Below are 17,753 nucleotides of genomic sequence, written 5' to 3'. Positions count from 1 at the left end.
CAGGAGAATAGCCCAAACCCAGGAGTTTGAGGTTGCTGTGAGCTAGGCTAACGCCACAGCATTCTAGTCCAGGCAACAGAGCGAGACTCTGTCTCAAAAAAAAAAAAAAAAAAAAAATCAAGGACTTAAAATAGTAAACTAAATATATATTTAGGACACATATATACACACATACACACACACATACATTTTATAGTACATGAAACATAATACAGATATTTTAACACAAAAGAAGGCAATAAAGGAGGAACACAGGAACAAAAAAAAATGAGATGTAGAAATAGCAAGTAGCAGGAATAAACCCAATCATACGATAATTACATTAAATGTCAATGGACTAAATAATCAAAAGGTAGATTTCTCAGATTGGATAAAAAAGCAAGATCCAACTATATCATGCCTACAAAAGACGCAAGTAGACTGAAAGCAAAAGGATGAAAAAAATATTCCCTGCAAACAGTAACCGTGAGAGAGCTGGAGCAGCTATATTACTAGCAGAAAAACTAAAAGTTTAAAAAGCTGGGCTGTAGTCACATGAGCCTATAGTCCCAGCTACTTGGGAGGCTGAGGCTGGAGGATCTCTTCAGTCCCAGAGTTTAAGTTCACCCTGGGCAACACAGCAACATCCTATGTCTTACAAAAAAAGAAAATTAAAAACAAAAACCATTAAAGCAATATTATTAGAGACAAAGAAAAGCATTTCATAATGATTAAAAAATCAATATATCTGTTCTTGCTTCAGCAGTACATATACTAAAATTGGAACAATACAGAGAAGATTAGCATGGCCCCTGAAAAGGATGACACATAAATTTGTGAAGTGTTACATATTTTTAAAAAATTATCAGTCCAGGCACGGTGGCTCACGCCTATAATCCTAGCACTTTGAATGGCCAAGGTGAGAGGACTGCTTAAGGCCAGGAGTTTAAGACCAGCCTGAGCAACATAGTGAGACTCTGTCTCCACAAAAAGTAAGAACAATTAGTGAGGAGTAATAACATGCAACTATAGTCCCAGTTATCCAGGAGGCTGAGGCAGAAGGATGGCTTGAGCCCAGGAGTTCCAGGCTGCAGTGAGCTATGATCAAGCCACTGCATTGCAGCCTGGGCCAACAGAGCAAGACCCTGACCTCCAAAGAAAACAAAAACAAAACAATATATCAACAAGATATAACAATTATAAATGTGTATGCGCTTGGTAACAGAGCTGCAAAATATGAGTTAAAAAATGACAGAATTCAAAGAATTCAACAATTATAGCTAAAGATTTTAATACTTTTCTCTTAGTAAATGACAACTATTCAGAAAACCAGTAAGGATACAGACAATTTGAAAATCATCACCCAACTTGACCTAACTGATATATATACAACACTCTACCCAACAATAGATCAATACACATTCTTTTTAAGCACACATAGCACATTCTCTAAGGACAGAGCATATGGTAAACAAACACATCACAAGAGCAGAAAACTACATACCAACATCACTCATGAATACAGGTGTAAAAATCCATAACAAAATATTAGCAAATAAAATCCAGTGACATAAAAAAAGGATTATACACAATGACGGCGTATGTAGAATTTATACAAAGAAAGCAGGATTTGTTTAATATCTGAAAATTAGGTAATGTAATACTCTATATTAATAGAAAACAAAACCACATAATCCTATCAACAGATCAAGTTTCTTCAGCAGTACTGACATTTTATGCGGAGCAATTCTTTGTTGTGAAGGACTACCTTTTGCACTGTAGGATGTTTACAGCAGCCTAGATGTCTACCCATAGATATCAGTAGCACCCTGTTCCTGAGCTCATATGTGATCACCAAAAATGTTTCCAGACATTGCCAAATATCGTTCCGGGGGCAAAATCATCCCACTTAAGAACCACTGAAATATATGCAAAAAAGCATCGGGCAAAATCCCAACACCCACTGATGTAAAAACTCAGCAACCAGGAATAGAAAAGACTTCCTCAAGGTGATAAAGGGAATCCATGAAAAACCTACAGATAACATCACACTTAATGGTTAAAGACTACATGTTTTTCCCCAGGACTGGAAACAGGGTAAAAATGTCTCTTCTCACACTTTGCAACAACAATGTGCTAGAGCAGCGGTCCCAACCTTTTTGGCATGAGGGACCAGTTTCATGGAAGACAATTTTTCCACAGACGGGGGAGGAGGGATATGAATGGTTTCAGGATGATTCAGGCACATTACATTTATTATGCTGTCAAACCTCTCCGCTAATGATAATTTGTATTTGCAGCCGCTCCCCAGCGCTACTATCACCGCCTTGGCTCCACCTCAGATCATCAAGCATTAGATTCCCATAAGGAGCATGCAACCTAGATCCCTCGCTTGGACAGTTTATAGTAGGGTCCACAGTCCTGTGAGAAGCTAACGCGGCTGCTGATTTGATAGGAGGAGGAGCTTACGTGGTGATGCAAGTGACGGGGAGCAGTTGTAAATACAGATGAAACTTCAGTCTCACTGGCCTGCCTGCTCACCTTCTGCTATGTGGCCTGGTTCCTAACAGGCCACAGACCAATACTGGTCCATAGTCCGGGGGTTGGGGACCGTAGTACCAGAGGTTCAAGCAATGCAAGAAAAAAAAAAAAACTACAGTCATCCAGAAGGACAGGAAAAGGAAAACAAAATTTATTCACAGATGACATGATCTTATATATAGAAAATCTAAGTTATCTACCAAAAAACCTACTAGAATTAATAAGTGAGCTTAACAACAAAAACCAAATGTACTTATATTCCATTCACAACAGCATCAAAAAGAATAACTCACTTGGGAATAAACTTAACAAAAGAAGTACAGACCTGTAAACTAAAATCTATAAAACATTGCTAAGAAAAATTAAGACCTAAATAAATATAGAAATATGTAAGTTCATGGACTAGAAGACTCTATATTGTTAAGATAACAATTCTTCATAGATTGACCTATTGATTCAGTGTAATCCCTATTAGATTCCAAGCAGAGCTCCTTGTAGGAACTGAAAATGTGATTATAAACTTTATATGGAAATGTAAAGGAACTAAAATAGACAAAAAGTTTTGGGAGAAAAAAGTTGGAAGATTTATCTTCCTTACTTATTATTCTATACTTACTATAAAACTATAGTAATCAAGACAGTATGCTAGCATAAAGACAGACATATACATCAGGCTGGGCGTGGTGGCTCATGCCTATAATCACTCTGGGAGGCCGAGGTGGGAGAATCACTTGAGGTCAGGAATTTGAGACTGGCCTCAGCAAGAGTGACACGTGTCTCTACTAAAAATAGAAAAAAATTAGTCAGGCAACAAAAATAGAAAAAAATAGCTGGGTGTGGTGGCACACGCCTGCAGCCTCCACTCCCAGTTCTCGGGAGGCTGAGGCAGGGGAATCGCTTGAGCCCAGGAGTTTGAGGTTGCTGTGAGCTAGGCTGATGCTATGGCACTCTAGCCTGGGAAACAGTGAGACTCTGTCTCAGAAAAAAACCAAAAGACATACACATCAATATAACAGAAAATGGAGTCTAGAAAAAAATCTTCACATTTATTGTCAACTGATTTCCAACAAAGGTGTCAAGGCAATTCAAGGGGGGATAGGACAGTCTCCTCAACAAAAGGGGCTATAACAACTGGACATTCATACGCAAAAAAGTAAACTTAGACCCTTATACCTCACACAAAAACTAACTCAAAAAGGATCACGGACTTTTAAATGTGTGTGATGAAACTATAAAAATCCTGGGAAAAAAAATCTTTGTAACTCTGAGTTAGGCAGAGAATTCTTAGACATTATACCAAAAGCACAATCCATAAAAGAACAAAAAAGATAAACTGGGCTTTATCAAAATTGAAAACATTCACCCTTGTGGCTCACTTCTGTAATCCCAGCAACTTAGGAGGCAGAGGTGGGAGGATTTCTTGAGCCCAAGAGTCCAAGACAAGCCTAGGCAACATGATGAGACCCCATCTCTATTTTACAAAAAAAAATTCACTCTTTAGAAGACACCATTAAAAAAAATTAAAAGACGAGCCACAGATTGGGAGAACATATTTGCAAATCAAGTACCTGATAAGAGACTTGTATCCAGAATATATAAAGAACTCTTACAATTCAGTATGACTCTAATTTTAAAAATGAGTAAAGATTTGAATAGGCATTTCACCAAAAAAGATACACAAAAGGCCAATAATCACATGAAAAGATGGTTAACATCACTAGTCACTAGGGAAGTACAAATCAAAACCATAGTGAGGGCTGGGCAAGGTGGCTCACGCCTGTAATCCTAGTACTCTGGGAGGCCAAGGCAGGAGGATCGTTGAGGTCAGGAGTTCAAGACCAGCCTCAGGGAGAGTGAGACCCCTGTCTCTTCTAAAAAATAGAAAAAAATTAGCTGAGCGACTAAAAATAGAAAAAATTAGCTGGGCATGGTAGCATGCACCTATAGTCCTAGCTACTTGAGAGGCTGAGGCAGGAGGATCACTTGAGCCCAGAACTCTAGCACTCTAGCCTGGGCAACAGAGCAAGACTCTGTCTCCAAAAAAAAAAAAAAAGAATCCATAATGAGATACCATTACATAGCTATTAAAATATTAATAGTTATAATAAAAAAATGATCATACCAAGTGTTGGGAAAGATGTAGAGAATCTGAAACCCTCATACATTGCTGGTGGGATTGTAAAATGGTACAGCCGCTTTAGAAAACAGTTTGGCAGTTTCTAAAAGTCAAACAATTCCACTCCTAGGTATTTCCACAAGAGAAATGCAAACATATGTCCATACAAAGACTTGTAAGCAAATGTACATAATTTATAATTATTCATAATAGCAAAAATAATCCAAATGAATAGCAACTGGTAAATGGATAAATAAAATGGGATATAACCATAATACTCAGTAATAAAATGGAGAAAATTACTAATACATTCAACAACATGGAGGAACCTCAAAAACATTCCACTAAGTGAAAGAAGCCATATATAAAAACTATACTATATTAATTTATGTATATGAAATTTTTAGAAAAGGCAAAACTAAAGAGACAGAAAGGTGTTTACCTGGGGCTACGGTAGGGAACAGGAATTGGTCACAAACAGGTAAGAGAATTTTGGGGGGTAAGGAACATATTTTAAAACAGGATTGTGGTGATGGTGCATAAGTGCATAAATTTACTAAAAATAATCAAATTATATAGCTATAATGGGTGAATTTTATGGTATTTCAATTATATCTCAATAAAGCTGTTTTAAAAAGGGCTTAGATGTTGTAGCACTGTCAAATCACTATAAAAGAGCTTCTAAACACTCTCCATTTCTATACATTTCGCCGGATCACAGACAGGCACTAGTCTATGGCCCACACTCTGAGAAGCACTGAGCTACCTGACTTCTGTTAGGTAATGGCTAAAAGGCTTGGAGCAATCAATAGCTGTAATTAAAACTGACTTAATTTAAGCTATTCAAGTTTAACTTCTCTAAATATTTCATTAAATAAGAAATTTACAAGTTATTGACAAATTTTCTGTTATTGACAAACAGAAAATATGGAAACATGGTCTATTGTGGAATAAAATCATAACTCATTACCAAATGACTGTAAATGAGATGCCTCTAGAGAACAAAACTACTAAGTGGATGATAAAATCAGTATAATTAGATTGTTTGAACTAATAAAACCCAAAACAATGAAAATTAAATGTGTAAATCAATAAATGAGATAAAATTTTGTAATATTTTACACTTTTTTGGATCAAATATCAGACATGTAAATCATTATAAGCATAGATTTGTTTCAGAGAAAGTCCTAACACATAAACTTTGGTTTCTTTCCAACTAAGTATAAACATGGGCTAAGTTTAACCAAAATTAGTAAGCACTTAATGCCTAGGATGTGGTCTAAAATTTATGTTCATTTTATGGTAATTAACCAATTACAAAAAGTAATGATACTTTTTTTATGGCTCTGGCAAAACAGACATGAAATAAAGACACCAGTTTTAAAGAGATCAAAGCAATCTGCCGAAGTTAACTTCTTCAGGAAAAATTAAATGCTAAACTTTTTAGCTGAAATTATTTTATTTTCAAGTCTAGAGTCCTATTTTTACTACAGTATTTCTCATTTGCAGGAGAAAAACAGATGCTCAATGTTTCAAGCATTACTGGGAAAAAAACAAACAATTATGATGACTAAGAAAAAACAAACTCAGGTTATAAAAAACTTTGCAGTTTATAAATCTCTTTCCATAAATAATTCAGCTTCTTCAGTAATCTAGCCATTCCTCAGAGCTCAGATTTTCTTCATACAGTAAATCTATATGAAGAAAATACAATGCAATGAAACTACAGCTTTCAAAAGCACAAGCAGCTCTGATACATTATTCTTTTATGAGCTTTTTGAACTGCCAAGTCAAAATTAAGTTTAAAAATGTTTCCATGAAATTTAACATGTGAGACCTGGATCTATGGAGCTTTGTTCTGAATTAAAGAACATCAACTTTAAACTGAAAATTAAATCGAATGAGGGGGGAAAAGTCAGGATACCTACCGTCATTCTTCTAATAAATATATTCCAGTAACATAATAGTTCTAGTGCTATTGTTAAATTTGTCTCTTTAAATTTTTGCAGCTATTCTAGGAAAGTTGAAAAGGTTTTACAGAGCCTTTGTTGTCCTTCCCCTCATTACAACTACTCTTGATATTTCCTGACTCTCTCTGCACCTTACATTTTACTTTAGATAAGAAGCTAGAGTAACAGTCCCGGAAGGAAAGCTAAAGAAGGAAACAAAAACCAGAAGCATTTACTCTTGCTCCATTTCCTTTCTCCAGTGAAATGTCAACTCAAAGGATGTGGAATACCCTGCAGTAAGTTATCTCCTACCACATCTCCCTAACACATGTTCACCTTCAAAAATGCATCTCCAAGATGCATTTGGCTTTCCTGTAAGCATACTACAATTTGATGTTTGTATGAGTAGAAAAGCAATTGTTAGACAAATTAATTCCCAGACTAGTAATACACAAAGCTATAATCTAATATCCATGAATACTTGTAAAACCATACAAAATACATTATTAGGACAGTTTTTAAATATATAGAGATAAGTGGGGATCATTGGTCTACAACTACACTTTTAACAATTTATGTCCACATGTATGTAATCTTACCTTTCTGACCTTGTTTCCTAGACATTGCAGTATCTTTGATCTCAAAAAATACAGAAGAAAAGTATCCTTTTACTTTGTGGTTCTGAGTGTAGGTATCTCTGATTTAAACAGGCAACAGAAGTCTGTAGTTAGAAGTGATAAATACAAAATCCTGGTTGTTCAAAATTCTGCTCACTAGCTCTTAATCTGCTTTCCTTCTCTGGTATCAACTTCTTGTCAGGAAGTATCATTGCATACATTCATGTCTCTTTTTCCAGGGAGATTCTAGAGGGAAAAACACAAACACATATTCATTATTATAATAATGGCTATCCATACAAAATTTCTGAGAGATATCCACGGGGTTTACTTTTTATTTCTCTAAACAAAACCAGGGTGTTTTTTTTTTAAGTACTCTAGAAAGAACATAGCTGTTGAAAAGCAGTATTTTTCTCCTTAAGAAAACTTAATCTTAGAATAAGATCATCTTCTTAGTTTAGAAAGCATGCTTAGTCTTCTTATCTTCTGTATTTATCTCAAATATCTCATCCTCATCTCTGCTTCACAACTGAAAATAATACCTCTTACCGCTCCCTAAGATCTTTCTTGCCACTTGATCTTCCCTTCCAAACCAAAAGTCTTCTCTTCCTCTAGAATTTCCTATATCTAACTTCTCCTGAGGCTTTACAGTTCAAATACGGGGTGGAGGGGGGAGGTGTCAGTGGAGAGAGTGCAAAGGAATTTTAATATGGAAAATTGAAAAAATAAAATGAAATTAGTCAATACTACAGGAAGTTTCTCTAAGTTACAAAGATACAAATGCTATTTTTTCCATATTACTAAACATTTTAAAGATACACACCCAAGATTTCTGGGAAAAGAAAGCATGAGGAGGATTATAGAACTCTCACATCTGACAGGAAAAACATTTCACAAGATGAATGCAAGAAGGAAAGGAAAGTAGCCTTATATGAAATACTTTCCAAATTGATAAGAGGAGAAGGAAGGGTTAAGTTGGTAATCTTGGGAAAGTTTAAAAAATATATTCCATCAAGAGAAAGAACCTCTACAAACCACAGTGGGATCTCAGGAAAAGAAGGACAAATATCTGACGCTCATGATCTTCCAGAACATTGAGCCAAGTTGGGAAAACCAGCCAAAGCCTATGGAAATACATAGAATCTACCCCTGGATAGAGTGAGCTTGATAGGGCACATTTAATGAGATTTTAGAAAAAGGAACGGAACTCAGATCCATCAAAAAGAACTGAATTCTTCAATGGCAAGGGGTTCATGACCTTTGCTGCCTCAGCTTAAAGAAACCAGTGCTGTGGCGTGCACCTGTAGTCCCAGGCTGCTCGGAATGCTGGGGCAGGAGGATCACTTGAGCCCAGCAGTTCAAGACCACCCTGGGCAACAAAGCCAGACCAGACCTCGTCTCAAAAAGGAAAAGAAGATGAAAGCAACAATCGACAACTAACCAGAGTCCATGAGTAGGAATGGGGAAGATAGGTCTCAAATAAGTTTGTAAACATACCAAAGGTATTTCATCTATACTCTGTAGCTACAAACAAAAGGTGTAACCAAAGCTGTTCACATACAACATAGAAAAGATAAATAAAATAGACACAGCAGTGCTCACTTCAGCAGCACATTTACCAAAACTGGAATGATACTGAAAAGATTAGCATGGTCCCTGCAATAAGGACGACATGCAAATTCGTGAAGCGACCCATATTAAAAGAAAAAAATATGACACAGCCACTATTAAACCTACTATAACAAAAGAGGAAGACAATGAGAGAGAATTACAATGCAACAGATGGAGAATCCAATCTATAAAATAATATAACCCCCCAAACCAAAATCAGATTCCCCCTTGAATACTTATTTGAATACTTCAAATAAGAATTTGAATTCAGGCCGGGCGCGGTGGCTCACGCCTGTAATCCTAGCACTCTGGGAGGCCGAGGCGGGTGGATTGCTCAAGGTCAGGAGTTCGAGACCAGCCTGAGCAAGACCCCGTCTCTACTAAAAATAGAAAGACATTATATGGACAACTAAAAATCTATATAGAAAAAATTAGCCGGGCATAGTGGCGCATGCCTGTAGTCCCAGCTACTCGGGAGGCTGAGGCAGTATGATCGCTTAAGCCGAGGAGTCTGAGGTTGCTGTGAGCTAAGCTGACGCCACGGCACTCACTCTAGCCTGGGCAACAAAGTGAGACTCTGTCTCAACAAAAAAAAAAAAAAAAAAAGAATTTGAATTCAATAAAATAAAAGCTAGAAAACAGATGATAAAAATAGAATGAAAAGAAAGCAGATTGCAAAGTTAAAGAAAAACTGAACAAACATCATTAAGAAGTCAGAAATAGCAAGAAGCAGAATAGACACAGATGAAAATAGAATGAATGGAATGAAGGAAAGCCTTCAGAAGAAAAAGAAACAGCTTAAAAACAACTAGAAGATAATATTAGAGCACAAAAAATGATCCAATCTAAGGATAACTGGAATCAATATAGGGACTCAAAAATTATAGGACTCAATAAAGGGAACAGAAAGCATTCACAGAAATTCCCTTGAAATAAGAAAGACCTGAATCTGTTCACTCCCCACCACCTCCAATCCATCAGAAAAAATTCCATCTGCTCTACCTTTAAAACACACATCCAGAACTGGACCACTTTTCACCACCTCCACTGCTACCCCTCTTGTTTAGGTAACAACCATCTCTCACCTACACTGCTATGATCAGTATTATAATAGCCTCCTAACTGGCATCCTGAGTCTTCTATTCTGTCACTCTCCCACTTCTATTTCATTTCAGCTGCTTTTAAAATTATAAAACAGATTATATCCCAACTCCGCTGCTCAAAGCCCTCCAGCAGCTTCCCATTTCATTAAAAATAAAAGCCAAAGTCCTTACAGTGCTCTAACTGGTCTTATCTGTTCTAATGCCCTGCCCCCATCCTCCTTTTACCTCTTTGACCTCCCGCTATCCTCTCACCTCAAGTACTTCACTGGAGCCACACTGGCCTCATTATCATCCCTTTTATACTCCAGGTATGTTCTCTCCTTAGGGCCCTGAAGGTGTTCCCTCTGCCCATAATGTTCTTCCCCTAGATATCTATATGGAATACTTCCTCATTTCCTTCAGGTTTTTTTTCAAACGTTACCTTCTTTGTGGTTATTCATAAGAAACTACTACTGGACTTCGGGTAGGAACAGTGAAAGTCTGGCACTATTGCCTGAGGCTGCTCCTATCATACACCCCCAGGTCCCAGTGGAAAGGCATGAAAACCAGCAGTTTCACGGAGGAAGGGACTGACTTGATTTGAAGCAAAGCACAGAAAAATTCCTCACCCATAGGCAGTTTGCATTTTGGTGGCAAACAAGCAAGACCAAGGCTCAGCAAGCCTGAAGTTACTGTCATAGTTGGTGCAAGAAATAGACCAGCAACTAGACAGAAATTTAAAATCCAGAAACAAGACTAGAGGGGACCTTGATACATGTTCCACACATTCATGACAGAGATCCTGGAGCAGGTCCAAACTATCCAAACATCTCTGGCTGATCATAAGCCTGTGTACAGAGAGAGGCAGAAAAGACACGAGAAAGCCCAGTGGAAAGTTACTGTTAGAGCAGACTTAAAATATCTAAACTTTGAAAGTGGCCCCAATACACAAAAAGATCTACAGGCAAGGTTGGAAACTTTACTGGCTCAGGTGTTTTAGTACATTTGACCAATCATTAACTGACCACTAGGCTAGCAGACACAGGTGTAACTCGAGCATGCCAGACTTGAATTTTTTTTATTTTTTTAATTGAAAAATAGGCGCCAGGCACAGTGGCTCACGCCTGTAATCCTAGCACTTTGAGAGGCCAAGGTGGGAAGATCACTTTAGACCAGGAGTTCGAGACCAGCCTGAGCAAGAGCAAGATCCTGACTCTACTAAAAATAGAAAAATTAGCTGGGCATGGTGGTGCTTGCTTGTAGTCCCAGCTACTTGGGAGGCTGAGGCAGGAGGATCACTTGAACCTAGGAGTTTGAGGTTGCTGTGAGCTATGATGACACCACTGCACTCTAGCCCAGGTGACAGAAAAAAACCAGAAAAAAAAACAGGCCAAGTGCAGTGGCTCACACCTGTAATCCAGCACTTTGAGAGGCCAAGGCAAGAGGATAGCTTGAGCCCAGGAGTTCTATATCAGCATGGGCAACACAGCAGGACCCCATCTCTACAAAAATTTTTTTAAAAAAACTAACCAGGCATGGTAGCGTGTGCCTATAGTCTTAGCTACTCGGAAGGCTGAAACAGGAGGACAGGAGGATCACTTGAGCCCAGGAGTTGGAGGCTGCAGTAAGCTAGGATCGTGCCACTGCACTCCAGCCTGGGTGACAGAGTAAGACCCTGTCTCTTAAAAATAAATAAATAAACAGGCCAGGCGCAGTGGCTCACGCCTGTAATCCTACCACTCTGGGAAGCCAAGGCGGGCGGATCGTTTGAGCTCAAGAGTTTGAGACCAGCCTGAGCAAGAGCGAGACCCCGTCTCTGCTAAAAATAGAAAGAAATTAGCTGGACAACTAGAAATATATAGAAAAAAATTAGCCAGGCATGGTGGCACATGCCTATAGTCCCAGCTACTCGGGAGGCTGAGGCAGTAGGATCGCTTAAGCGCAGGAGTTTGAGGTTGCTGTGAGCTAGGCTGACGCCACGGCACTCTGGGCAACAGAGTAAGACTCTGTCTCAAATAAATAAATAAACAAACAAATAAATAAATAAATCACAGTGAGAAAAAGATTCCACAGATTTAGTCAAGGCAAGTTACTAAAAAAATAATAACAAAGCAACAACCCTAAGAAGGTGAAAAAAAAACAGAAACCAAAAGTTCCTACAACATATTATGTAAAATATCCAGTTTCAACAAAAAATTATTAGACATGCAAAGATGCAGAAAAGTATGACCCAAACCCAAGAGATAAAAAACAAGAGGAAACTGAAATTGTCCCTAAGTAGGCCTAAATGCCTGACTTCACAAAGACTTCAAATTTCTTTCTTTAAAGGACTAAAGAAAAATATGAGGCCAAGGCCTCAAACAGAAAATCTTAACAAAGAGATAGAAACTATTTTTTAAAAGAGTCAAACAGAAATTCTGATGTTGAATACCAGAGTAGAAGAAAATAAATCAATAAACTTGAAGAATGAGCAATAGAAATTATCCAAAAACAGAGAAAAAACAATGAAGAAAAACAGAGCCTCAGAGATCTCTGGAACAATGTCAAATATACCAATACATAGAAAGTAGAGGGTCTAGAAGAAGTGAAGCCAGAGGACAAAAATAATGACCCAAACAATGCAAACTCATTATTTTTTAAAATGTATCTACAGGCTGGGCGCAGTGGCTCACGCCTGTAATCCTAGCACTCTGGGAGGCTGAGGCAGAAGGATCACTCGAGGTCAGGAGTTGGAGACCAGCCTGAGCAAGAGCGAGATCCCATCTCTACTAAAAATAGAAAGAAATGATGTGGACAGCTAAAAAATATATAGAGAGAAAAACTTAGCTGGGCATGGTGGCACATGCCTGTAGCTCCAGCTACTTGGGAGGCTGAGGCAGTAGGATCGTTTGAGCCCAGGAGTTTGAGGTTGCTGTGAGCTAGGCTGACGCCACGGCACTCTAGCCCAGGCAACAGAGGGAGACTCTGTCTCAAAAAAAAAAAAAGTATCTACAGACTCAGGAAGCTCAGTGAATTACAACTGCAATACACACAAAGAGATCCACACCTAGACATATCAGAGTGAAAATGATGAAAGCTAAAAATAGAAAATTCCTGTACCTGCGATCCTTATCCTTAGGGGAAAAAAAAAAAAAGAAAAACAGAAACTCTTGAAAGGGATAAAAACAAAAACAAAACCCAATCATGTACAGGGAAGCAACAATATAACAGCTGACTTCTCAGAAACAAGGGAAGCCAGTGAAATGATATTCAAAATGCTGAAAGGAAAAATTGTCAAGCAAGAATGTGATATCCAGCGAAACTATCGTTCAAAATGAAGGTGAAATAAAGACATCCCAAAGACTTACAGAGAATCCAGTGCTTGCAAATCTGACTTACAAGAAATTCTAAAGGAAGTCCTTCAGGCTAAAAGAAAATGACACCAGATGGTAACCTGAATCCACACAAAGAAATGAAGAGCACCTGGAAAAGCAAATAATACACATTTTAAAGTTTTCTTCTCTTAAATTATTTAAAAAATATAAGATTACATAAAGCAGTAATAATACTGTATTGTTGGGTTTATAACAAATACAGATTATAATACATACGACAGCAATTGCATAAGGGCAGGAAAAAGAAAGAAGCTATTTACAGAATTAAACTACCATCAATTTAATTAAAATAGGCTGTGATAAGTTAAAATGAATATTGTAATGTCCAGAGCAAGTACTAAAAAAAAAAAAACCTCAAAAATAGTAAAAACAAAGACCACAACAGAAGAATCATGCATTAAAAAATATCTATTAAATACAAATAAGGTAACAAAAGAGGAACAAGCAAACAGAAAAGGCAAGAGACATACAAAAAAACTAATATCAAAATGGCAGAGGCAAATCTAACTATATCATAAATTACATTAAATATAAATGAATTAAAGACTCCATTCAAAAGGCAAAAATTGTCAAACTGGATGGAAAAAAATAAGATCCAACTATGCCTATAAGAGATACACTATAGATTCAGACACAAAAAGACTGAATATAAACAGATAAGAAAAGATATATAATGCAAACAGTAATAAATGAGCTTAATATCAGACAAAATAGACTTCAGAGAGAAAATATTACTAGAGACAAAGAGATATATCATTATGATAAAAGGGTCATGATGTCAGGAATATATAACAATTATAAATATATATCTACCTAACAACAAGACCTAAAATACATGAAGCAAAATCTGACAGAAAGAATAAAGAGTTCAACAATAAAGGTGTCAGTATCTCACTCTCAAAAATTAATAACCCAGCTTTGTGCAATAGCAGTATTGTAGCCCATGAGGTTTATCCGAGGCTTGATTATTGCTAATTGAAAACTTTTCCCCCAAAAAATTAATAACCCAGACAGAAAATCAGTAAGAATACTCTATCCAACAAAAAAAGAATATACACTCTTTTCAAGCACACATCTTCCAGGAGAGATCATATACTAGGCCGAGGGTCAGCAAATTATGGCACAAGGACCAAATCCAGCCTTGCTATTTTTATAAATAAAATGTTATTCTAACACAAGCATGCCCACTGATTTATGTATCATATATGGTGGTGGCTTTTGCAGTACAACAGCAGAAATGAGTAGCTGTAGCAAAGACCAAATGACCCATGAAGCCTAAATTATTTACCATATGGCCCTTTATAGAAAAAGTTTGTCAAACCTATGTAATAGGCCATAAGAAACTCTCAATATATTTAAAAGGATTGAAATCATACGAAGTAGGTTCTCTAACAACAGAACTAAAAATCAAGAGCAGAAAGAAGTATGGGAAATCTCTAAATATTTCAAAATTAAACAACATACTTCTAAATAACTATGGCTCAAAGAAAATCACGAAGAAAATTAGAAAATATTTTGAACTGAAAGAAAATAAAAACACAACATATCAAAATTTATGGGATATAGCTAAAATGGTGCTTAAATCATCTACAGTAGAAAAGAAGAAAGGTCTTCAACCTATAGCTTGAGCTTCCAATTTAAGGAATTAGAAAAAGAAGAGCTAATAAAATCCCAAGCAAGCAGAAGGGAAGAAATACTACAGATTAGAGCAGAATCAATAAAAGAGAATATGGAGAAACATGAGGGAAAAGCAGTAAAACTAAAAGTTGGTTCTTTTAAAAAGATCTACAAAATTGACAAACCCAATAAAGACACAAATTACCAAAATTAGGAATAAAAGAAAGACATCATTACAGACCCTAAAAAATGAAAGGGATTATGAAGGAATACAATAAGCAATTTATGTCAAAAAATTTGACAACTGATAAAAAGAACAAATTCCTTGAAAGACATAAATTACCCAGATTGACTTAAAGGGGGAGGGGTTCTGAATAGACTTATAGCAAGTAAAGAAACTGACTCAGTAATTTAAAAACCTCCCCACAAAGAAACACACAAAGCTAGACAGTGTCTATCAAATACTTAAAGAAGAAATAACAGAATTCTCCACAAACCCTTTTAGGAAACAGAAGAAAGAACATTTCCTAATTAATTCTATGATGCCTGTGCAGTAGGCAGAATTCTAAAGATATCTCCCCAAGATTTCTGTCCCCTAGTTATTCAATCAAACATAATCTAAGTACTGCTATGGACTTTACTGATGTAATTAAGGTCACAGACTTTCAATGCATAGATTAGCCTGGATTATCTGGTGGGCCTAATCTTAGCACATGAGCCTTTAAAAAGCAGAGACATTTTCTGACTGGAGCCCAGAAAGATGCATCAGAGAAATGTGGCAGAAGGGAAAGTCAGGAAGATTTGAAGCATGAGAGGAACCCAACCTGCTGTTACTGACTTTGAAGGGAGCCATGAGGCCAGGAATGCAAATGACCTCTAGAAGCTGAGGATAGATAACCCAGGCCAGCAAGGAAACAGGAACCTCAGTCCTACAACCGCATGGAACTGAATTCTGTCAATGGCCTGACAGAGCCTGAAAATGAATTCTTCACTAGAGTCTCCTGAAAGGAACATTGTCCTGCCTTAGTTTCAGCCTTGTAGAGAAGCAGATGAGCCAAACTGTGCCCCTGCCATCTGACCCAGAAAAACTGAGATGATATACTCTTCCATAATATCTAAGGGAGGGGAAAAAAACTGTGAGATGGTAAATGTTACTTTAAATCATTAAGTTTGTGATTTGTTAGAGCAGCAACAGAAAATTAATACAAACCCATATTATGCTGATACTACAACCAGACAAAGACATACAAGAAAACTACAGGCCAATATTCCTTGTAAATATAGATGCAAAAATCATTAACAAAATATTAGCACACCAGTTCAGCAACATAGAAAACTATTACATACCATGGCTAAGTGGGACTTATCCCAGGAATGCAAGACTGGTTTAATATCCAAAAACCAATTCATATAACATACCACATCAATAAAACAAATGTCATAAGCCATATAATGTGATAATCTCAACAGACAAAGAAAAAGCATTTTACTAAATCCCCACACTCATTCACGTTAAAAAAAAAAAAAGTGGAGGAATATTCTCACCTTTTTAAAGAACACTTATGAAAAATCTACAACTAATATGCATGCTAGTGAAAGACTAAATATTATCTCCCTTAGATCAGGAAAAAGCAAAAAAGCCCATCCTCACCACTTGTTTTCAACAACATACTGAAAGGTCTTGCCAGTGCAATAAGGGAGAAGGAAAAAAAGAAAAAAAATTAAAGGCATTGAGATTGGAAAGGAACAAGTAAAATGTCTTTATTCAAAGATAAAGCCAGGTGCAGTGGCTCACACCTGTAATCCCAGCAATTTAGGAGGCCAAGATGGAAGGATCACTTGAGGCCAAGAGTTTGAGACCAGCCTGAGCAACATAGCAAGACCCCATCTCTACAAAAAATAAAAAAGAAATTTAAAAAAAAGATGAAATGACCCATATATAGAAAATCCTAAGGAATCACACACATACCCCCAAATAACTGCTAGGACTAATAAACTAGTTCAGTGAGATAGAATAACAAAACTAATACATAAAAATCAATTGTATTTCTATATACTAGTAATAAACAATCCAAAAATAAAATTAACAAAACAATTACATTCATAATAGCATCAAGAATTACTTAGGAATAAATATAACAGATGTGCAAGACTCATACACTGAAAATTATAAAACACTGCTGAGAGAAATTAAAGATCTAAATAAATAGAGATACTCCATGTTTGTGAATTGGAATATTCACATTCTTCCCAATACATAAATTTAATGCAAAATTCCATCAAGTATTTGTGTAGAAACTGACAAACTGATCTTAAAATTTATATCGAAATACAAAGAAACCAGAATAGCCAAAACAATTTTGGAAATTTGGAGGACTTACACTACCTGATTTCAAAAGTTACTATAAAGCTACAGTCATGAAGACAGTGTGGTACTGACATAAACTAATTTTCCCAATAGAACAAAGCTATAAAAATTTTCTTCCAACAGTGATTAAATTGTATAACTTTGTAAATGTGAATTTAACATTTATGTTTACATGTTTTAACAAATGTTTATATATTAGACTACATCTTTAAATATGCAGTATTTTCTTGCCATTAAATACTATTGCTGTCTAAAACCTTAACAGAACTGTTCACCATCAGAAATGATTATTCATCATACTACTTTCCCATTAATGAGAAAAAAGAGAAAAAAAACAAAATAAAAATAAAACTGTAAAACTCCTAGAAAAAACATGGGAGGTCAGGTGTGTGTAGTGGCTCATACCCATAATCCTAACAGTTTTGGAGGCCGAGGCAGGAGGAATGCTTGAGGCAAGGAGTTCAAGACCAGCCTAAGCAACATAGCAAGACCCTATCTT

The 17,753-nt window shown here is 36.6% G+C and overlaps 1 protein-coding gene, 2 non-coding genes and 1 pseudogene across 3 annotated transcripts in view; 3 read left to right on the top strand and 1 right to left on the bottom strand.

The window, feature by feature from the left end:
- SPATS2 (spermatogenesis associated serine rich 2) overlaps positions 1 to 17,753 on the bottom strand; it is a 105,148-nt gene that overhangs the window by 47,085 nt on the left and 40,310 nt on the right. Inside the window, exon 2 of the mRNA XM_069490145.1 lies at positions 7,185 to 7,448. Within this exon, the coding sequence (XP_069346246.1) occupies positions 7,185 to 7,209 (25 nt within the window). The 5' untranslated portion in view covers positions 7,210 to 7,448. The remainder of the gene's footprint in view (positions 1 to 7,184; positions 7,449 to 17,753) is intronic.
- On the top strand, positions 730 to 835 carry LOC138397678 (U6 spliceosomal RNA). Its single transcript, XR_011235810.1, has one exon. It is a non-coding gene; the product is annotated as a U6 spliceosomal RNA (small nuclear RNA).
- On the top strand, positions 8,797 to 8,904 carry LOC138397720 (U6 spliceosomal RNA). The gene has a single exon (XR_011235846.1). It is a non-coding gene; the product is annotated as a U6 spliceosomal RNA (small nuclear RNA).
- Positions 14,184 to 14,267, top strand: LOC138397646 (U4 spliceosomal RNA; annotated as a pseudogene).

This window comes from Eulemur rufifrons, chromosome 16, assembly GCF_041146395.1.
Source record: "Eulemur rufifrons isolate Redbay chromosome 16, OSU_ERuf_1, whole genome shotgun sequence".
NCBI classification, from domain to species: Eukaryota; Metazoa; Chordata; class Mammalia; order Primates; family Lemuridae; genus Eulemur; species Eulemur rufifrons.
This window is presented reverse-complemented; position numbering and strand designations above follow the sequence as displayed.